Genomic DNA, 20906 nt, shown 5'->3' with positions numbered 1-20906 from the left:
GCCAGAGCCGGGTGGAGTTTGGTTTGTAGAACAGCCGTGTGAGGGTCGAGAGCCAGTGAGTGTGAACGCAGTGCCTGAGCCCAGGGCCGGGGCCAGGCCAGGCACCGGCCAGTGCTGGGAGCAGCGGCGGCCAAGGCTCCCGGAGGCAGGCGGCACAGACAAGAGAGGGGGGCAGGCCAGGGTGGAGGCCAGGCTGTCCCACGCCTCTGCCTAGGTGCCCCAGAACCTCCCTCCCCACCTCAGCCGCCGCCTCTGAGGGGCCATGGAGAAGTGCAGGGCAGGACTGGGGCAGCCCAGGCCCCTGAGGAGGCTCACTCTCCCCTCCCCCTCTCCCCTCTGGGCAGGTCAACAACGCCACGGCCCGAGTCATGACCAACAAGAAGACTTCGAACCCCTACACCAATGGTAAGGGGCCCGGGACCCCTGGGAGGCTGTAGGGTCCACCACCGGCCAGGACGGAGGCCCTGGAGGAGCCCAGGCTGCCGGAGGCTGGCCTCCCTGGACACTGGGTGCCCCAGTGTCCCAGCTCTCCTGTCAGAGGGGGACAGGTTGGCCAGCAGAAGGAGAGCGGGGCTGCCCACCCCCACGTGCATAGTTGGCGAGACTCCTGGGCTTTCCCATGCGTACGTGACACCCGGAGGCCACGAGGACGGGCCAGGCATGGTGGCCCAGTGGCCACTTCCTGGAGCATTTCTCATTTCCAAGTGCTGAGAAAGGGCCTGGGCCAGAGGCTCAGGATTTAGTGAGGGCGGGGCAGTCCCCCAGGCCTTGGAAATACTGGGAGGTCCGGCCGCCAGAGTGAGTCCTGCTGGCCCGGCCGAGCTGTCACACTGTGCACCTGACCATCAGCACAAGTGGCCGGTCCTCTTCGAGGACGAAGCAGCGTATGCTGAGTGCTGGTTGCAAAGAGACGTTGAGAGAAGTTCACTGTGGAAAACAAACTCACCGAGTTGGAACAGGTGTTACTGTTTATGGAAAACAAGAGACTGCCCAGGTGGGTCCCCAGCTGCCTCTGATCTGGGGTCCCTGACAGCGCCCTGCGCCAGAATCAGCAGGTGGAGGCACCCAGGAGTCCAGAATCAGCAGGTGGAGGTGCCCAGCCATCTGAGAGTGGACCCAGAAGAGCCCCTGGGGTAGAAGCTGGGGAGGCGGGCTCAGGTATTTCCTCTGGGACTCTGCTCCGTCGTGAATTACCACCCAGAAGACTCTGTTCTTGGGCCTGGAGGTCCTCCCAGGAGACCGAACATTTCCTCCCTCCTCACCTGAGATTCCTGACCCCAGCAGCAGCATTCAGACACAAACACCTGTGCGATGGTGCGATGGGGACCAGTGACGACAGCCCCCAGGCTCGTGGAGAGTGTGGAGAATGGGCCCTGGAGGAACAAGGCCACCTGCCTGCAGTGGGACACACTATCTGCCTGGGGCCAGAGCCCACTCAAAGCCGGCTGGTTTCCACCCCCGGAGGATCAGACTGTGAGGTCCCTGGTGGGAGAGGAATGCTGGCCCTGGAGCAGCCACCTACAGAGAGGGAGAGGCCGGTGCAGATTACAGCTGGGGCCAGGGCCCGGTCAGGAACCTGGGTCTGGCTCTGCCACGCACCAGCTCTGGACGAGAGGCTGCTGTGCCTCTCGGCCTCCACTTATTCATCTGTAAAGTGGGAGGGCGGACACCGACCTCAGTGGGCAGGTTCCAAACAAGTGGTACATGTAAAGTGCTCAGGAAGGCAGCCCAGTGCCCCTAGGAGACAACACTCCCAGGACTGGGCTCTGTCTTGCAACCAGAACCCCTCATCCCAGCGGGGGGGGGGGGGGGGGCGCGGCACACATTTACCTAACATGCCCCACATTCCCTTCCTAAAGCTCCTGCGGAGATCTCAGACCCCAGGGTGCTGGGGTGGTGCCCTCCCGGCATGCTGGGGAGGGCCACAATTTAGAAAGAATCGAGAAAACACCCAGCCAGTGCGTGGGAAGTGATCCAGCCCCTGGGATTAGGAAGCAGAGAGCTCAGCCAGTGAGGCTGCAGCTTTGGAAGAGGGGCCCAGGGTCTGTGTCCCCCCTCCTCCAGGCCCTTGGAGTGTCACGGGGAGGGCGGTCCCCAGGTGTAGTGTGTGGTGGGAAGATGGTGATGGGATCCTTTGCTTCTGATCTAGGCTGGAAGCTCAACCCCGTTGTAGGCGCAGTCTACGGGCCCGAATTCTATGCAGGTAAAAGGCTGGAGGGGTGGAGCGGGGATGGTGGGAGGTGGCCGGGCTAGTGTGCCCAGGCAGGTGTTGCGGTCAAGCGGGTGGGGGTGGGGCCAAGGTGGGTGTGACCAGATGGGCAAGGCCAGTGTGGCTGCCCTCACCCTGCCTCTGCCTTCCCACTCCCACTGTCCCCTCTCCTGCAGTGACGGGCTTCCCCTACCCCACCACGGGCACAGCCGTTGCCTACAGGGGTGCGCACCTACGGGGCCGGGGCCGGGCCGTGTATAACACGTTTCGGGCTGCGCCCCCCCCGCCCCCCATCCCAGCTTACGGAGCGTGAGTACCTGGGGAGCATGGGTGGGGAGGCATGGAGAAGGCCCAGGGGGTGTGGGAGGCCTGGGGCAGCCAGAGGGCTTAGGCAGCCTTTCCAGGGCTGCGGGAGGCTTGTGGGAACCCCCAGATCTGGCACTGCAGTCACATCTTGCTCTGCAGTACCCCAACCCCACCCTGCCACAGGGGACCAAAGGCCACTGGCATTTAGGGGACATTTAAGCCCCTGCCAAATGCTTAAATGGGATCCCCGTTGGGCCTGGAGTTCAGCGGGGGCCTCCTCTCAGCCCATGCCGGACCATTTCCCTGGGGCTGTGCCTTCCTCCACCTCAGTGGGGGGACAGCTGCCTGGGGGGGGCGGGGGGAGGGTAGCAAGATGGGCCTCTGGGCCCCTGGGTTTGTGGGAGAAAGGAGCTGACCAGCAAGGGTGTTACTCTATTGTTATACCAAAACAGGGCACTGGAGCAAACGCTTGTTAAAATGCCAGTCCCATGGGCAGGGCTGGCACCCTGCCCCCTCCCTCCTCAGCAGACTCCGGAGCCGGCCTACCCCGCCTCTCCAGCCTTCCCACCACTCTCTTGTCCGTTTGCTTCCAGGGTCGTGTATCAGGATGGCTTTTATGGCGCCGAGATTTACGTAAGTGCAGCCCCGGGGAGGGAGGGTGGCACCTAGGCCTTGGTCCGCTTCCAGGAGCAGTCAGTGTCCTTCCTACCCCCGCCCCACTCCCCCCACTCACTACCCCCGACCACTCCCGTGGGCCAGGGCACTGCACCTTTGGGACCTCACACAGCCAAATCTGGGGGACCCATGCACACGCTGAGAGTAGTAAGGGGTCACCTAACAGCCCAGTGAGCCACAGGCATGTCTTCCCATTTTTTTTTAATGTTTTTTAATTATTGATTTCAGAGAGGGAGAGAGAGAGAGAAACATCCATGATGAGAGAGTCCTCGATCGGCTGCCTCCTGCACGCCCCCGACTGGGGATTGAGCCCACAACTGGGGCCTGTGCCCTGACCGGGAGTCAAACCGTGACCTCCTGGATCCTAGGCCAACGCTCAACCGCTGAGCCACGCCACCTGGGCCATGTATCCCCGTTTTGCAAGGCGTTGTGTGATGGGGCAGCAGGGTGTGGCTGAGTGGAGGAGTGAATGAACAAATAAAGGGAACAGACACCCCACCTACCCTCGAACCCTGCTGCTGGGCGGTGTGCAGTCCTCAGACCTCCTTTAGACCGCTGGCTGGGCACCCCCAGACCTCCCCAGCTGACCAGCCAAGGTTGAGAGGCTGTGCCCGCCCCACTGAGCCCCGTGCGTCTCTCCCTCCCCTCCTCCTGCAGGGAGGCTATGCAGCCTACAGATACGCTCAGCCGGCCGCGGCAGCCGCCTACAGCGACAGGTACCACGGGGACAGCCGCCACCTGGGGCAGGGAGCCAAGTGGGGAGATGACCACCAGCTGCTGCCAGCAGGGCTGGGCTCAGACACACGGGAGGCCTGACCCAAGGCTCGGGGCCTGAGGATGGCTCCGCCTAGTGGGTGCAGGGTCTGGACAGGGGGGAGCGGGTTTGAATGGGCTTGGAGACCCCAGAACAGCAAGCAAGCCCCCCCAGTTCTGTAATCACTTCCTGCGTGCACAGTGGGGGGAGGCTGTGGCCCCCAGTTCTCAGGGAGCAGAGAGCTCCCCGCCAAGCTCTGGAGGCCCCAAGTGAGAAGTAACCCGAGGCTTCCCTTTGGCCCTGAGCGCCTCTGCTGTTCTCAGAGCTCCCAGGTCGGAGACTCTCTGGCCCTGGGAAGGAAGGGCGTGGACTGTGCCCATCGCCGCCTCTCGGGTGCGATAGGACTGGGGCGTGCGTGACACTGGAGAGCGGTGGCTTCTGCCCAGTGGCTGGCACTGGTGTGCTCTGAAGTCAGGAAGTGTCTGGGAGGAGGCGGGAGACCTGTTGCCACCTCTCACCTGCCCCCCGCCCCACACCCCCTCCCTGCGCTGTCTCCCCAGTTACGGCCGAGTCTACGCGGCTGCCGACCCCTACCACCACACCATCGGCCCCGCGGCGACCTACAGCATCGGAACCATGGTAAGGAGGCGGGCGGCCCGGCCCTGGGCGCCGGCGCGAGGAGGCGGGCATGGCACTGGGCCGGGGTGCGCGGGCGGGCCCGTAAGAAACCACCCCAGACCTCAGACCAGCGCCCCGGGCCTGGAGGCTGGGAGGATCGAGGCCTGGATTTGAGCTGCGGGGAGGGGACTGCCCCTTTGTGCTCTCGTGGGGTCAGGAGGAGACAGGTCTGCCCGGACAGTCAGCTGCCCAGTGAGGATATCTGGTCCCCTGAAGTGTCCGGGTGTGGAGCTAAAGCCCAGCCCGGCCCCCCGTCCCGCCAGGAAAACCCGCCAGACCTTCCCAGCAGAGGCTCCAGAGGCAGGCAGGGCCCCCTCCCCTCCCCTCGTGTGGGTGTGTCTGTGCCATGGTTCCCCCCTCCCCGTGTCCTGTCACCCCCTGCTGTACCTTTGCTCCCACTGAGGTGGGGACCAGGGCTGCCCCATTTCTCACCTACACCTCTGGCTGCCGGCTGGAGCCCCTCTCCTGGGGAAATGGGGCTGCTCTCCCCCCCTCTGGCAGCTTCCAGGGGGAGAGGGGGCACCCTCCTGACAGGCCAGTGTGTGTGTGTGTGCGTCCATGTGTCCAGCTGTCAGCACATACAGCCCAGCTCACTCTGTCCCCCAAAATCCGCTTCCAGTGGACCCCTCCTTCCTGTGCCCAGCCCTGCCCCACCCGGGGTCTGTAGCTAGCTTGGCGCCCAGCATCAAAGATGAAAACGTTTGGGGGTAAGAGGGAGGAGACTCAGAGCCAGCGTGGATGTTTTTTCATCTCCTTTGGTTTTGATTCCTCCCTCCCGATTTTTGTTTCGTGTTTTTTTTTTTTTTTTTTTTAACAAGCCTCACGCCCACGCAGCCACAGGGGGAGGCCTCTCGGGGGCCCACCCCCCGCAGGATGGAGGCCCTGGTGCAGCGGATCGTGGGCCCCTCCACACAGCTGCTAGCGAAGGGCCCTCTCGTGGACTCACAGAGGATTCCCTCTTTTCTTTTTTCTTTAAGATTTTCTATTTTTTCACCCCAACTTCTCTGGCGCTTGCCGTTCTCTTGCCTTTTCTGCTAGAACCGGTGGGTGGGGTGGGAGGTTCCTGTGGAGGCCGCCCTGACCTGGGGCCGGAGACAACAAGAATGTCAGAGAGCTGTCCACTCCGAGGGACCAGGAGCAGGGCCCCTGTGACCCTGAAGGCTGCTGGAGCTGGGCAAACAGGCACAGCCCCTCCTGTCGGAGCCAAGGCCAGGGGAGCCCTGACAGGAGGTCCCTTCCCCCTCCCCGTGCCTGGAGGGGCTCCGTCCTGCCCCACAGCGGTCCTGGGGCGCTGAGGAGGCCGGGCTCTCACTCAGATGAAGGAGAAGCGTACAGTGAAGGGCCCAGTGGGCCAAGAGCGTCCCCAGGAGACATCTAGTCCGTTGTTATCCGGGACTCCAAAGGCCACAGACCCCGACCCCCCCCCCCCGCTGCCACGACAGCCCCCCCCATCCTCCCCAAGGCAAACCACGAGTGGGGCAAACAGCGGGAGTTAGCGGTTTCTCTTGTTTTTCCTTACTTTCTTCCTTTTTGCTTTCCCCCCACCCAGAGGTGGTACTGATTGGCTGTTTTCCATCTTTGATGTTGCAGGCTAGCCTCTGCCGAGGAGGGTACAGCCGCTTCACCCCCTACTAGCAAGAGGCCCAGCCCCTAACAGCATTCACAGGCTGTCTAGTACCCACCAGCCCCAGCAGTCCAAAGCCAGGCACAGCCACAGGAGGACAGTGCGCCCCGGTCAGCAACACCGCTGACCCCTGCGACGCTAGAGTCCATAGGTCTCACCTCCAGCAGCCGGGCGGGCTCCCCCCACGAGGGCGTGTGTGTCTCTGACCCTGGTTACCCCGTATGTCTGAAACCTTGGTTCCTATTTTGACTTTGTTGATGTTGTGTGTCCCCCCAAACCCCAGCCATTTCAGGTACGGTATGTGCTTAGGGGGAGGGGCTAGGCTGGGCAGAGGACCCCTCCCCAAGCGCTAGCCATAGAGCCACACCCACAAGGGTGACCCATTCCGTCCCGTCCCCGGGGTCCACAGAGCCACGGAAGATGCCTCGCCCAGGAAGCCACCGAGCCAGCCCCGGCCACAGCCCTTGTTCCTCCCCTGGGGTGCTGGGGGCAGTCCGTGGGTTTGAGGCCTGGACAATGTTCCCCAATGTTTCCCGGACCCAACTGGTCCAGGAGTGGCGACTCCACCTGCCTCTCCCACCCAGCTGACACTAACATGGCTGATTACATTTTATTGACTTTTCCTGCTAGTCCTGCAGGAGCCACACCAGCCTCAGAGGTTTCCTAGCCTCTGATGTAAGAAACCAAAGTGAAGGAAGGAATCTTCCCGCTAGGAGGCCTGGCGGCCAGACAGCTGCTTCCCCTCCCCTGCAGGCCCACCTCCCACCGTCCTCCCTGAGATGGGGTCTTGGCCAGCCTGGCCCTGGTGTTGGTACTGGAGCCGCAGGACCTTTTTCCTTTCCCCAAGCTTAGGAAGGCCTTTTAACCAGGGTCTGTTTCAGAGGGGAAGGGCCTGAGCAGGAGAGCAGGTGGGAGCGGGCGACGTCCACTTCAGGCCAGGCTGGGGCACAGTGCTCGGCGTTGGCCGTTCATCCAGAGGCGCTCGGAGCTCAGTGCTGCGGCCCCGTTGCTCCCACCCTTCCCAGGGCATGTAGCTCTGGGAGGAGGTGCTGGCTGGGGCTGCAGCCGAGGAGCCTCTGGAGGAATCTGCCCAGACAGGCCAGGTCCTTGCCACAGGCACCTTACAGGAAAAAATGGCACGGGCCAAGGAAGCCCTGGGGTGGCAGCAAAGGTGCCAGGGCTGGGCTCGCGGGGCTGCCGGCCAGCTGGAGGGGTGGGCCCCCGCCAGACAGGGTGCAGGTTCCTTGCTGGTGGGGTAGGCAGGTCAGGCCCAGGTGCCAGCCCCGCACCCCCCGCGGTCTGGAGCACCTCCTTCCCAGCTGCCTCGCTCCACCCCGCCCACATGGCCCTCCTGCCAGTGCCAGAGCCAGCCAGGCCTCGGGCCCCTGGGAGCAGATGTCCCCTCCAACTCCAGCTCACGCGAGATTATGGGCCCCCAAAGCTGGGCGGGGGACAGGTGTGGGTGGCCGGGGGGCCCAGGGCGCATGCCTGGCGCCCGCCTGCGGGTCTCGGGCCCTGTCCTTCCAACGCACCAGCAGTTGCTTCCGCGAAAGTGCAAGACCCTCTCTGTTTCTGTTGTAGTGAAACCTTCCACCGTCTCCTTCTCGGACCGCGAAGGGCAAAAACAAAAAAACAAACAAAAAAATCACAAAACAAAAAACAAAACAAAAAAAGATGTTAAGATCCAAGCAACAAAACCAACCAAACCAAGACGCATCCGCCACGTCCAGGTCTCGCGTGCCAGGGCACCGCAGCAAGGAGCACGTCCGCCCGGCCCAGGCTCGGGCCCAGGCCCAGGCGAGCCGGCCGCGCCCCTCCCGACCGGGCCAGGGGGCGAGCGAGAGGGGAAAGGGCCTCGGCTTCCTACACAGTCTTCCTTTCCTGGCCCCCAATCCAGAGGCGGTGTGGGGCCCGAGGGGGGGAGCCTCAGGCCTCGCAGGGAAGAGCCAGCCCGCAGGACTTGACCTTTGTCGCCAACTGTGCCAGTGGAGGGGACGCTGTGCCGGGGTGGGCACAGGGAGGGGGGCAGCTTTTCATTCCCGGGCTCTGGCTTCGGCCCCTGCCCAGTCACCCTGTGTCGCGCTCTCTGGGACCCAGCTCACCCTCACTCCATGCCAACAACGCCCATGTCCTGCAAACCCAGGGAAGGCGTTGGCAGGCCGCCAAGGCTGTCCAACCAGCAGCCCTGGGGTCCAACCCCAACACCAAGGGCTGATGTGGTTCCAGAACTAGGGGGGGCACCCAGGCATCCCTCCCTCCTCGGGAAGGGGCTCCCGGACTTCCCAGCCAGGACTGACTCCTGTACCTAAGAACGTGGGACGGTGGGGGCCTCCAGGCCAATGACTTGCTCGGACTGGCCGTGCCCGGTTCCCTTTCTGGAGGAGGCCCTGAGCCTGGCCTGTGGGAGGGACAGCTGACCTCATGGTGCCTGCTTGGACAAGCCCTCCCCGCCACTCTCCTGCAGAGAGCCCAGTGCCGCAAGGGAGCCAAGGGACGGGCCGGCGCCTGGCTGCGCAGCAAGCTTGGGAGTCACGGTGCTATGGGTCTAGAGGCCAGACCAGAGCAGGGGGAGGAGGGCCGCAGGGGGAGGGGGCAGCAGACGGCAGTAACAGGGAAAAGCCCCTGGCCAGGCAGATAGCTGGAGTCGGGGCAACAGCAAAAAAACCACAAACAAACCCAGGCTCCCAACAGGGCTCCACTACTGTCTCGTGAAACTTCAGAAGTAAGGCCGACACCTCACTTTGTATCTGCATCCGCTCCTGGAGCGAGTCTCCTTTTCTAGTCCCGTGTACATAGCCCTGCCCAGCGCGCCCCTGTACAGAGCCCCGCGGAGCTGGCCCCTTTTCTCGCAGCCGCTGAGTCCGCCCCAGCCCAGGACTGCAGCTAGGCCCTGGCTTCCTTTCTTACCATTCTGTATGCTTCCCAGGTGTGACCATTCAAATTCGCAGTATTATTATTAAGATTATTAATAAAGATTTCTTTCTTCAAATCAGGACAACTCTCTGATTGGGCAGCTCCCGGGCACAAGGGTGGAGGGCCCTGGAGGGCAGGCAGCTTGTCCCAGGAGACAGCCTGCCCGCGCTGACCCCCGGTGGCCCGCGGGGAGTTTGGGCAAGGTTCTAGCGTCCGGACCTCTGCTCCAGACCGTCCTCTCCCACCCCTCACCCCAGGCCCAGCTGGGTGTCCCGGGGAGTGGGCTGCTCTGGGCGCTGTCAGGGGCACTGTCAGGAGCGCTGGGGCCTGAGGGCTCTAAGGTCCGCCCACAGCGCACGCCGCTGGTGTGCGGGTGGAGCTGCGGGCAGGGGGGCCCTTCTGGGGTAGCCCTCTAGAGGCTCCAGCCCGTGTGAGCCCCGTCCCTGGAGGGCTGGGCGTGGAGACGGGCATGACCACCCTCCCACCGCCCCGGAAGAGGAGGGGGAGCCAGGAGGGGGAGCGGCAGACACCAGACCAAGAGCTCCGCGCCTTGGGCTTGGGGCCTGGGACAGGGCCAGACTGCGGAGCCCGCGGCGCCCCCCGAACCCGCGCCCCATCTCCCGGACTCAAGTTCTTCATCTTCACGAGGTCGGGTAATTTATTTCGGAGCAGTTACACCCACGGGGCGGGGGCGGGCTTAAGTGCCGACGTATTAATTATCCTGCGCTCCAGCCCTGCCCGGCGGCGGGAGGGACCGCGCTCCTGGGGAGCAGGGCTGTGCGCCTCTGCGGCGCGGTGCTCGGCTGAGCCCCTGCTTCTAATTGCTTGCTCACCAGACTGTGTGAAAATAATTGCCACTATAAATTTTCCCTCCTCTGCATAAAATATCCGGGGGAGCCCGCACTTTAAAAAGAATGGGCTCCGTGAGATAGGTTCCAGCTGCGTGGCCCGCTTCAGGTGCCCGGCCCGCCCAGCCCGCAGGCTCCCAGGTCGGGACAAAGGCCAGGAGCCCCGGTCAAGGACGGGAGGCCAGAGCACTCAGGGGAATTGTCAAACCCGAGAAAAGCCGAGCCCGCCCAGGTGTCTTTCTGTCCCGCAGGAGCCCTCCCCGCCCCCGAGCTGGCTGGGCCACGCGTGTGGGGCCTGAGACGCGAACGTGCCCAATTGGGAAAGACAGGGAAAGATTCCTGTGTTGTGCTGTGGAAGGGGGGTGTGGGCACCGGGAGGCGGGGCAGGTGGAGATGGAGCCCGGTCGCCCTGAGCGCCCCCTCTGGCTGTCCCGCAGGCTCTGACTTTGCCTGCACAACCCTGCGCCCCTGCCCCCCTCCCGGTGCCCTTGGGCTGGGGGGAGAGGCAGGGGTTGCACTGCCACCTGGTGGCCTCTCCCCTCACTGCAGCGCAGTCAGGTCTGCGGACTGGGAGCCTGGACACAGGCAGCTAGGAGGTGACCAGTGTCCTGGTCCTTAGCACCACTCCCATCGTGTGGCAGGGGTCGAGGACAACAGGGATGCACTGCCAGGAGGCCTGGGGTAAGAGACCCCAAGAACAAGGGACTTCAGGCCTTTGTCCCCTCTCGGGCACTGGAGAGGATTACCTGAGGCCCAGGAGTGGGGCCAGCAGGGGAGCTGTGTGGCTGGAGAAGCCACCTCCAGGCTCACCCCCTCTCCTCCCCGAGCAGAGCCACTGCCACCCTCAGCACTCAGGGGAGGAGGAAGGCGCTGGGAGACAGCAGCAGAGAGGCTGCCACCCCATACCCTCCCTGGAGAGGCGAGGAAGGCTGTGGGCCGGCTGCACACCTGGGCCCGCCTGGGCCCCCTGCTCCCCAAGCCTGGACTCTCCCTCACCCCACAGAAGCCAAGCCCAGTGCAGCCTGCTCCACACCAGTTCCGCCCATATGTACAATCCTGGAGAGAGATAGCAGGACATGGGCCAATGGGAAGGCTCCCGGCCCAGGGGGACAGTAAGTTGGGAGAGCCACAGCACAAGGTGGTCCAGATGGCGGCAACCCACCTCCCCAGGTGGAAGTGCAGCTCACGGGGCTTGGCACTGGGCTCCCCCTGCTAAGGGGAAGCGGGCCGGTCCCCAGGTACCATCTGGAGTACCCAGCACCCCCCTCACTGCACCCCCACGGGGCGTCTGCTAGCTGTCTGCACCCGCAGGAATGTCCCCAGGCCCTGCTCCAAAGCCTCCCTGCCATGATTTTAGCTCGTTTCTATTTGTTCCGTCTGCAGAAAAAAAGGTCACCATTCTCAGCATTAGCCTGTTAGGAAATGCCCTTTATGGAGTTTTCTGGACTCGACTTTCCCCAATCCTTCCACTTTTCCCTGGGGACTGAGTACTACAGAGAGGGATTAGACAAAGACGAGGCTCCGCGCACCTCAGGGGATCAGCACCCAGCAGACCAACTCCTTGGCCTGTTACCGATGTTCCCGCCCCGAAAGCCACAGGACCTGGGGTCTCCTGCTGCCATCTGCACAGTCTGCGCCCCAGCGTGGAAGGCGCCCTAGCCAGGGGGTGGGCACCGACTTCAGAGTCCGCTCACGTGCTAGGCATGGAGTAGAGCACGGCCACCCTGCCCCACTCGGCCTGAGGCACCAGGAACCCCTCCCTGGGGACGGGCTCCACCAGGAACTCCACGCGGCCGTCCTGGCCGGGCCCGGGCTCCGCCACCGCCAGGTCCACGACCCGGTACTGGTTGACAAAGGCCAGGCCCAGGAGCGTGGGCTTCTCCAGCCCCGGCCCCCCAGGAGGGCCGCCTCCTGTCCCCGGGCAGCAGTGGATCCGGAAGCATCGCACTTGGGGCAGGTGGTAGGACCAGTGCAGGGTGCAGCTGAGCCGGAGCCCGGCCTCAAGGCCCCCCTCAGGGGCCGCCCGCTGCCAGCGCGCCCTGGACACGGCGACGGACTGCACCTGGGGCAGGGGGCTCAGCAGGCTGTCGGCGTCCACCACCTGGCAGGAGAGAAGGCTCGGCATGGCCGGAAAGCCCCGGAGGCCCGAGGTGCGCCCCGGACGCCCCCACCCCACCTCCCTAAACCAGAGGGGAGAGGACAAGGGTGCCAGCTCGGGCAGCGTTCTGCCTGCTCGGCAGCGGGACAGACGCCCCAGCCACGCCCCAGCGAGGACGAGGTGTCTCCCGGGCACCTAACCTGGATCTCTCCAAGGCGACAGACGAAGGTCTCCTCGCCCTGGCTGCCCGGAGGCCGGGAGAAGCTGACGAAGAGGTCCTGCAGGAGGCAGCCCCGCAGGCTCAGCTCGTAGCAGCTGCAGGCACATGGAACGGGCTGGTCACGGGCCACCCCGCTCGGAGCCATCAAGCTGGCTGGTCAGAGGCGCCAAGTGTGGGGGGAAGGCACCCATCCCAAAGTGGACCCTGTGGTCAGTAAGGAACTCCGGACCTGAGGCTCAGTGACAGTGACTGCTCCCAGTGTCCTGAGCTAGTTTGTGGGAGCTGCCTGAAACTTGGGGCTCAGTCCCGTGCCCCGCCATCCCTCCAGTTCTGGGGTTTCTCAACAGAGGACCCCTTACTCCCCAATCCCCAGCACAGTGCCATCCCCCATGGCGACTCGACAGGAAGGAGAGGGACTCACCGCTGGACCCAGCCCCCACTGAGCTGCTGGCCACAGCGGGCCGCCCATCTGGCCAGCTTGGTAGGGGGCACCCGGAGGGGCCGGGGTCTATGCCTGGAGCTTGTTTCTGCCGGGAAAGGGGACACAGGACTTGAGAAAGAGAACAATACACAGGAAGCCACGCCAGAAGGAGTCGCTGAGCAGGGGCCCGGGAGCTGGGCGAGACTCCCTGGTGGCCCAGGCACTTGACCGTCCAGGACAGGCTGAGGCCACAGGGGAAGGAGACCAGGATGGAGAGGAGGCGGGTATGCAGAAGGATGCCCAGGACTGGCCACCTCCCTGACCCCTGGGGTATCCTCCTTGTCAACGCCACGGCAGGCAGGAGGCCTGCTCCCCAAAGGGGACTACAAGCCAAAGGTTTTGACAGAGAAGCGAACCTCCCTGTCCAGAGCGGACCACAGTGGTGCCATCAACTGCGGAGGCGTAACTGCCCAACACCGCCCACACTGCACACCCCCCAAAGACCTTTCAGGATTCCCCTGCCCCCCAGGTGTCCTGAGAAGGGAGAGGCCTAGAAGGAAGGCAGGAGCCACCCTGTCCCCTCACCATTCAGTGCTGAGATGCCACCAACGTGACAGCTGCCCGCATCCCCCGTGGTGAGCTCCAAGGCCACCCTGACACTTGAAGGCCCTTCCAGCTTGTACACCAGCGACAGGAAGACCTTGGGGGGCACCGGGACATGCAGGGTGAATAACCTGGAGGAGGAAGGTCCTGGATGAGAGGCCACAGGGACACGAGCAGACACCAGGTGGCCAGGTTGCACCGCCGCCCTCTCCCTCCAGGGAAGGGGAATTTAGGTGGCAGAGGCTGCCACGCCCCAGTCCCGCCCACGTGGGGGACAGCCTTCCCCCAAGGCCAGATCCCCCTGTGGCTGAAAAGTCTCAGTTCTGAAATCCTCCACACACGAGGAAGCTAAAGTAGTCCAGTCACAGGACAGGGCGCGGGCGAGGTGCCAGGGCTGGGGTAGGCGGGTTTCCACTGGGGACACTTTCAGTTGTGCAGGATGAGAAGTGCTGGAGGCTCACACCAGCAAGCGGAGTTCACACTCCTGTACACTCAGAGCCGATAAACTGTGTCACGGCTTTGTATGGCAATAAAAAAATCGTGGTTCTATCCTCTGGCCTCCGCTGCCCAGTCAAGCGGACAGACATGGACAGTGGGAAGAGCTGGTGACCCCCACACACCCCGTCCCGGCTCATGCACCTACCTCACGGCCACGTCTCTGACCTCGGGCGGAATCACCCCCTGGATGAGCAGGGAGCTGCCCCCGTGCCAGGCGTCCGCCAGGGAGCTGTGCGTCTTCACCCAGCCCTGCCCAGTGCCCTCCAGTCTGTGCTCCCCAAACAGGGGCTGCAGTTCCTGGGCACTGGGGTGGGACCAGGGCCCCACCGCCTCCTCCTGGAGAGAGAGGCAGGATTGGAGGTGAGCTGCGGGCAGACAGTGCACAAAAGTGACAGGAAGAACAGAGCCGCCGTCGTCCCCGCAGAGCACCCAGGCCCCTCCCACCTCTCCCAGGCAAGGCCCCAAGACTCGGAGAAAAAGCAGCTCCTTTGCCACCACGTGGCACAGTCAGGAAGCCCACTGCCCCCATCACCCAGCTTGGTGGCCCACAAACCTGCCCATAGCAGACTCTGCGAGTTCCCATGCCCAGGCAGAAGGAGGTGACAAAGGGCAAGGAGCAGATGCTGTGGGTGGGCAGGTAGCGAGTCAGCAAACTCCAGAACCTACAGAGAAACACGTGGAGGCCGCAGCTGGAGTCTGGAGCGGAGGGCGCTCGACCACCCCGAACTCTCCGACACGGGTCTCCCGCACCGCCTGCAGTGGCTGCACCCCTAGACCACAGATGTGTGGGAGGCGCACGTGTGGGATGCAGCCCCTCAGGGTCTCTGGGACCCTCCCCCCTGGAAGCAGGCAAGGTGGTTGAGCCCCCCGGAGAGCAAGGCCTGAGCTGCTTCAAGAAGTCAGAGTAGTCGCCTGAGACCTCTCGCCACCATCAGCCACACTCAAAAGCCCCCGCCGGGCAGGACTCACTTGTCCTGGTTCTGGAAGAAATCTGTCTTCTCCAAACACTCGTACACCCATCCAGGCGCGAACAGGGCCGCCGAGAACCCGTGCTTCCGAATCAGCTCCAGGGACTGGGGAGACAGCAGTCAGGGGGATGCTGGGGACACCAGGACGGACCAGGGTCCAGACGGGGCCTAGAGAGGAGGCCAGGGCTGCCCTCTCCCTGCCAGCTTGGCCTGGTAGTTGAGGTTGACTCCCTTTGGTCCCACAGGTGACCAGAGTGGGCACTACAGCAGGAAAGGGCCTGGTAAGCAGGAGCCTGCAGGTGGGGCGCTCACAGCCACCTGTCACTACACGTCCCACTATGCCGTCAGACTCATGGCGGGTGAAGAGACTTCAGTTATTGGATTAAATTAATCACTTAAGCTCCACTAACGAGTGAGAATGTCCCTGTGGCCCCCCGCAAGGAGCAGGATCGACAGCCCAGGAGTCAGGGTGACTCCTCATTTATCCCACACAGGTACACCAGCCCTGGAGCCCAGGCCCATCTCTCTCCTCGCTGCCAATGGGGCTCAACTTGCCAGAAAACCTCAGTAGCCACTGCACTAGCAGCCCCCGAACTGCTGGAGATCCACCTCTGTCCTTGGCCCTGAGCTGCCTGTGAAAGGAAGTCACCCGACGGTTTAAGATGCCAGCTCAGTGTCCTCCGAAGTGTGTCATCAAAAAGGAGGCAGAGACCCACGTTGGGCACTGGCACCTCTAGGAAGTACCATCTGACCGCAGAAATGGGTGGATGTTAGGACTTTGGGGCACAGCTTGGCCTCAGGGCAGATCACTGATGTTCCTTGGTGCCTCAGTTTCCCCACTCTGGGAAGGATAACGGCGCCTCTTTCCCTTGATGGGAGTTGGGATGAAAGGCCCACAGCAAAGGAGGCCTCTCGTGGGAGGCGCATGGGCCGCTGGGCCACACCGCAGCCTCCGGGGCCACCATTCACCTTGTTGGTGTCGAACCGGCCCCCGACGACGTTTCCCCGGGCGAACACGTCCACTCCCACGTAGACGTCGGCCAGGCGCTCCCCGGCCGGGCCCCGCATGCGCTCCAGGTGCTCCTCCCCCCAGTTATAGTTGGTGAAGATGCCGTCGCAGGCATCAAAGAAGACCCTGCGAGGGGCGAGGGGTGGGGACCCAGGTGAGGGGCCGAGCGCCTGTCCTGTGGTCTCAGCCTTCCTCCCCCTCCCAGCACCTGCATCCACTCACGACCACAGGCCGTGGGCTGCCTCCAGGACCGAGAGCAGGGGCCCAGCCCGTTCCCATACCTACAGGCCCCTGCACAGCACCCGGTGACCAGGCACGAACCACCTCTAATGGCCAGGTGACCGGAGGACTCTGCCTTCTCCCTCATCACTGCAGGTGGCGCCCGTCCTGGGGGCTCACCTGTTGTGTTCGTTGAGTTCATTCTGCCACTTGAGCTGCCCACTGCTCACCACACTGTCGTACCAGAGCACCAGGCCCCCCGGGACCTGCTGATGGAGCTGAGTGGTCAGGTACTGCAGAAAACGGGGCGTGTTCCCCACGGCAGCCACCTGGAGAGAGGCCCAAAGGTGTCTGTCACAAGTGTCCCGTGCAGAACAGACAGGACACTGAGTCCCACAAAAAAAAACAAAGCCGTGGCCCCAGAAGCCTCTCAACCCCACAGCTACTGACTGGGGGTCCAGCCAGGTGCCGACTCTCCTTTCTGAAGCGGGAAGGACATGGGCACAGCAGTCGGGGAAAGATCAACGCCACGGAAGAGGGTGCGCCAGGAGAGGAAGCTACACGCACAGCCCAAGCCGAGCAGAGGCGGAGGACAGGTGTCCCCTCAAAGGAGTCAGAGGAGCAAAGCTTGGCCACCCGTGGTTCCCGGACACGGCTCTCCAGGTAACGCAGGCAAGCGCTGGCTGTCACTGGGAAGCAAGAGGCGGCCCCAGCTGCTGTAACAGGGAGCGGGCCTGGGTGCAGGCGAGGCGAGGCGAGGCCAAGGACGCCGTGGAGGGACACCCGTGGCAGCAGGGGCTGGGCTGGACCGGCGCCACGAGAAAGGCAGTGCTCACACTCAGGGAGTTCTCAATGTTGATCAGCCAGCCATCGAAGCGCAGAAACTGAGCCATGAGGACCAGCCGATCCGCCACCGCCTGGTACGAGCGATCGTCCCCCCCCAGGAAGGCCTCGCACAGCTGTCCGCCTTCTTTCCACTCGGTGATGAAGGTGCCTGCGGGGCAGGAGAGCAGGAGGTTGGGTGTGGGGACGTCCCCTTCTGACCTCCGCCTCCGCCTCGGCCGTGCGGTCCCTGCGCCGGGCATCACCGGGCCAGCTGTGAATCAGACACCCGGGTGGAGCCGGCGTGGGTGTCAGCCAAGCCAGTAAAGGACCCGATGCAGGCGCGGGCTTGAGACTCGCGGCTGCGCCCAGGGTCAGCCCCCGCCTGGTTTTGTAAACACGATTTTACTGGAACGCAGCCACCGTTTGCTCGCCTGTTGTCTGTGGAGGCTACTGTCTCCTCGGCAGCTAAACTATGACCCAGTGGCCGGCAAAGCTCAAGACGTTTACTCTGCTCTCCAGCCCTGTCATCGCTGGGTCACCGGGCAGGGGTGCGAAGGAGCGTGGCCGAGTGGGAGGCGCCTCTCGGCTCTTACCCAGCACGCAGACCCCGTGCCTGTGCGCCGCGTTGGTCCAGCACACCGGGGGGACGGTGACCATGTGATGGCTGAAGTACACAAAGATGTCGATGTACTGCCAGTGGTAGAAGGCATAGGGGTCCTGCGCCGCTGAGCCCTGAATAAACCTGGGGACAGAAGCAGAGCCAAGTCAGGACCCACGGAGCAGAACAGAGGCACAGTGACCTCCAGGTAGAGACAGCAAGCCCCGCTCGTAAGACACCGAGATTTCACTGCCGCCTCCGCCTCCACCTGGGTGGCCAGCTCGGACGCGAGCCTTCCTGCCCGCCGTCTGTCCAAGATTGTTTTCTGGACAGTGGAGATCTGTGAGCTGATACGGGTGCCACTCAGGGGCAAATGTCCCTGGCTGGGAGCGGGAGGGACTTGTGATAGCTTGACGCATCCAAGGCCAGAGCCAGGGGCCGAGGTGGAGTCAGAGCCCAGGTAAGGAAGGAAAAGCAAGGTATCGGGGGAAGAGCCGAGTTCCGGGCCAGGTCTCAGAGCCGACAGAGCCGTGGCTACCCCCGGCCCACCCCCTTTTCTTCCACGTGGAGCACAGAGCTGCTCTCTGCCTGTCTCCCACCACCCCATCCAGGGCTCTTTCTGCCGTGCGGTCCCCTCCCTCCCCCTCCCCTCCAGCCACCAAATGAAAACAAGCCAAAAAGAAAAGCAGGCGAAGCCCTTGCAATGTCCTCACTTGTCATCCAGGTACCCGCCCATCATGTCATGGCAGAGCAAGGTGCGGGGCCGCCGGCTGCTCAGGGGGGGCTGCCGACACTGGGCGGGCACCAAGGCCACATTAAAGCCTTCCTCCACGGCGGGCGTCCACGCCAGGAGCTCCTCCAGCGACGAGAAGTAGAAGCTGACGGGCTTGGTGGTGTCCTTGTCATAGTATCTAGCTGGTCAGGAGAGGGAGCAGTGGAAATGGTGGGGTCATTCATGACGCTCTGACCATAACTCAGAGAGCTTGAGGCAGGAAGTGGTTGGCCCGGCCGCCCCAGGAGTGAGCTCGGTGACGGTGCTGAGGGCCTCGGCGCTTCTTACCTGGCAGAGGATCCGGGGTGAAACTCACCACCTCGCGGAAGACTGCTTCCTGTGGGTTGTCTTCCATTCTAAGCAAAGAGGGAGTTTTGGGGCATATTCCCCCACCCAAATAAAAGGGTACAGAAAAACACTCAGAAGCACGTGGGCCAGGCCCCACCGAGACACGTGGAGGGAGAGTCTCCGGCTTACTTTTTTAAGGCAAACCGTGGAAAAGTGCATCAGACCAAGGACAGCAGCCTGTGACAGCAACAGGCTTGGACCGTGAGGCGGGTGACCCCTTCCCCTCGCAGTGAACCAACACCTTACCCTCCACAACAGCCGCCCAAATATCGCCCTGCAAAGCCCAAAGGTGTATATATATCTACAGATATATCTGTATCTGTAGATATATATACATAAAATCTCGCAGGTTTTGCTACAGCCAAGGAGCAGGGCACCTCAAAGAACTAGAAAGTTTAAGGGCCTAGGACAGCAGGGGCCAAGCTTTCTCTGCGGTCCAGGTTTCCCGAGGTGTGTTCCCTGGAGCCCCAGCTCCCCAGGGGAGGGCTGTAAAGGGGTGTAGCCTAGGGTTGCCATGGAGGTTCGCTCTGGGGAAAAGGACACCTTTGGTGCCTTAAGTTGGAAAACGCTGGATAAGTAAATTAAACAGCTTTCGTTTTTTAAATCATTATTATTCCTTTTAGGGCAGCAGTGAGAGGACACTGCGCTGCCATTCATGGGTCCTGGGCCTCAGAGCGGAGGTTCTCTGAATCTACAGCGTCCAAGGCCACCCCATCCGCCAGGTCAGCAAGCGGCCGGACAGGGAGGGAGGCCCCGGCCCAGACGGGCATGTCCGTCCCGGTGTCCCGCTCACGCCTCTCTGCCTTTGTCCATGTGGTCCCTCCAGCTGGGCCCGCCCTCTTCCTAAAGATCCCGCGCAGAGGCCCCGCTCCGGCCAGCACCCCTCCCCGTCCAGCGCGGGCGTGGGTGCACCAGCCGGCCCGGGGGCAGCAGCCGGGACCCGGGCCGGGGAGGCCGCTGGTGCGCTCATCTCGCGGACAAGCAGCCGCGGGCCCCTCCGCCCCGCGTCGCACCCGGGTCCCGGGGCCTGTCCCGCGCCAGCTCCTGTGCGAGACCCGCGTGGACAGGAGGCGGGGGTCCGCAGACCGCCGTCCTGCGCCCCAGCCCACCTGCCGGTCACCCCCGGGGCCCGGGCCAGGCGCGCACAGCGCCGCCCGCCGCCCGCCCGCACACCTGCTCCGCTTGGGCTCCCGCTGCTCCTCGGGGATCGCCCGCGCCCGCCGCCCGGGCTCGCGCCGCACCCGGGGCGCCTCCATGACACCGCCGCGCGCCGCCACCCACGGCCGCCGCCGGCCAATCGCAGGCCCGGGCCCGCCCCGGGGCCGCCCTCCAGCCAATGGGGACCGCGCCCCCCGCCCCCCCCCGGACCGACCCGCGGACTCGGGCCGGGCGGGCTGGTGGCCGCGCCGCCGGGACTTTGCGGGCGAAGGGAGGCCTGGGGCGGGGCCTGGGGGCGGGGCCCTGGGGGCGGGGCCTGGGAGGGCTTATGGCCGCGCGGCCCCGACCTTACCAGCGGAGGGAGGCCTGGGGGCGGGGCCTGGGGCGGGGCCTGGGGCGGGGCCTGGGGCGGGGCCTGGGGCGGGGCCTGGGCGGCTCGGAGCCCAGGTTACCTGAGGCTCCTCTGCACGAGCCCGGTCGTCCCGGGCCTGCTGCTCCAGGTGAGCGTGCTTTTGAAGGTCACGAAGGCAAACAGCCATGGAGGCGAGATCTGAACTCTCGGTTCATCCCACCCCTGTTTACAGGTAATTTTCACAACAAGGTGAGGCCGTAATCCTCACTTAGGTAGGAACAGGGACGAGTGTGAAAGGCATCCTTCCCCTGTTAGCAGAGGAACCAGGCGTGTCATAACCTGCTCAAAAGACAACCGAGAAAGAGATCGGTTTCGAGATCAGGGATATTGAGACGGGTAACTCGTTTTTCCACAGGGTGGGGGTGAGGGAGGTCCCTGGACCTCTGGACACCTGAGTTTGCACCTCGTAAAAAAGACAGGGAGAGGCTAGGTTCACAGAAGAGCAAGGGTGTGCGGTGAGTCCGTGGTGCATTGCTTCCCAGGGCGCGCTGAGGGCCCCCGAGCGCCCACGGCTGGAAGTATCTCAGAGGTGGCATCGCCCCCACATCTTGAGCACAGAGGAGTTCACAGTAAAGGCAACAGAAGGGGGCCTGAGCAGAGAGGAGGACAGGGCCTGCCAGGCCCCGCAGAGCCACCCTTGGGCCGGCCCAGTGTCCCCTCACCCAGCCCCACGGGCTCTGCCACTGGGAGTGTCCCAGCTGCCGCCCCAGCCAGGTCGAGTGGACTTTGAGCTTTACGAGGCCCCAAAGC

The 20906-nt window shown here is 63.8% G+C and overlaps 2 protein-coding genes across 3 annotated transcripts in view; one reads left to right on the top strand and one right to left on the bottom strand.

The window, feature by feature from the left end:
• RBFOX3 (RNA binding fox-1 homolog 3) overlaps positions 1–6257 on the top strand; it is a 90257-nt gene extending 84000 nt beyond the window's left edge. For both annotated transcript variants that reach the window (XM_087825705.1, XM_087825704.1), the window contains 7 exons: positions 345–405; positions 2150–2203; positions 2386–2518; positions 2968–3148; positions 3848–3906; positions 4505–4583; positions 6213–6257. In XM_087825705.1, the coding sequence (XP_087681831.1) occupies positions 345–405; positions 2150–2203; positions 2386–2518; positions 2968–3148; positions 3848–3906; positions 4505–4583; positions 6213–6257 (612 nt within the window). The remainder of the gene's footprint in view (positions 1–344; positions 406–2149; positions 2204–2385; positions 2519–2967; positions 3149–3847; positions 3907–4504; positions 4584–6212) is intronic.
• A 5161-nt stretch (positions 6258–11418) lies between these two features.
• On the bottom strand, positions 11419–19842 carry ENGASE (endo-beta-N-acetylglucosaminidase). The gene is made up of 14 exons (XM_087826390.1): positions 19760–19842; positions 18527–18594; positions 18180–18381; positions 17462–17610; positions 16880–17037; positions 16224–16372; positions 15785–15950; positions 14817–14920; positions 14401–14509; positions 13993–14183; positions 13332–13480; positions 12747–12852; positions 12306–12420; positions 11419–12108 (listed from the first exon to the last, which is right to left on the bottom strand). The coding sequence occupies exons 1-14, from the start codon at positions 19840–19842 to the stop codon at positions 11698–11700; spliced, it is 2160 nt and encodes a 719-aa protein (XP_087682516.1). The 3' UTR covers positions 11419–11697.
• Between the last annotated feature and the right edge of the window lie 1064 nt (positions 19843–20906).

The sequence above is a fragment of the Miniopterus natalensis genome, chromosome 17, assembly GCF_054644295.1.
Source record: "Miniopterus natalensis isolate mMinNat1 chromosome 17, mMinNat1.hap1, whole genome shotgun sequence".
NCBI lineage: Eukaryota > Metazoa > Chordata > Mammalia > Chiroptera > Miniopteridae > Miniopterus > Miniopterus natalensis.
This window is presented reverse-complemented; position numbering and strand designations above follow the sequence as displayed.

Coding starts and splice junctions, on each gene's coding strand:
- ENGASE (XM_087826390.1), bottom strand. CDS start 19,842: ATGGAGGCGCCCCGGGTGCGGCGCGAGCCCGGGCGGCGGGCGCGGGCG. Junction 17,038..17,461: donor GCACGGGGTCTGCGTGCTGG/GTAAGAGCCGAG, acceptor CCTGCCCCGCAG/GCACCTTCATCACCGAGTGG. Junction 15,951..16,223: donor GAACTCAACGAACACAACAG/GTGAGCCCCCAG, acceptor CGCCCCTCGCAG/GGTCTTCTTTGATGCCTGCG.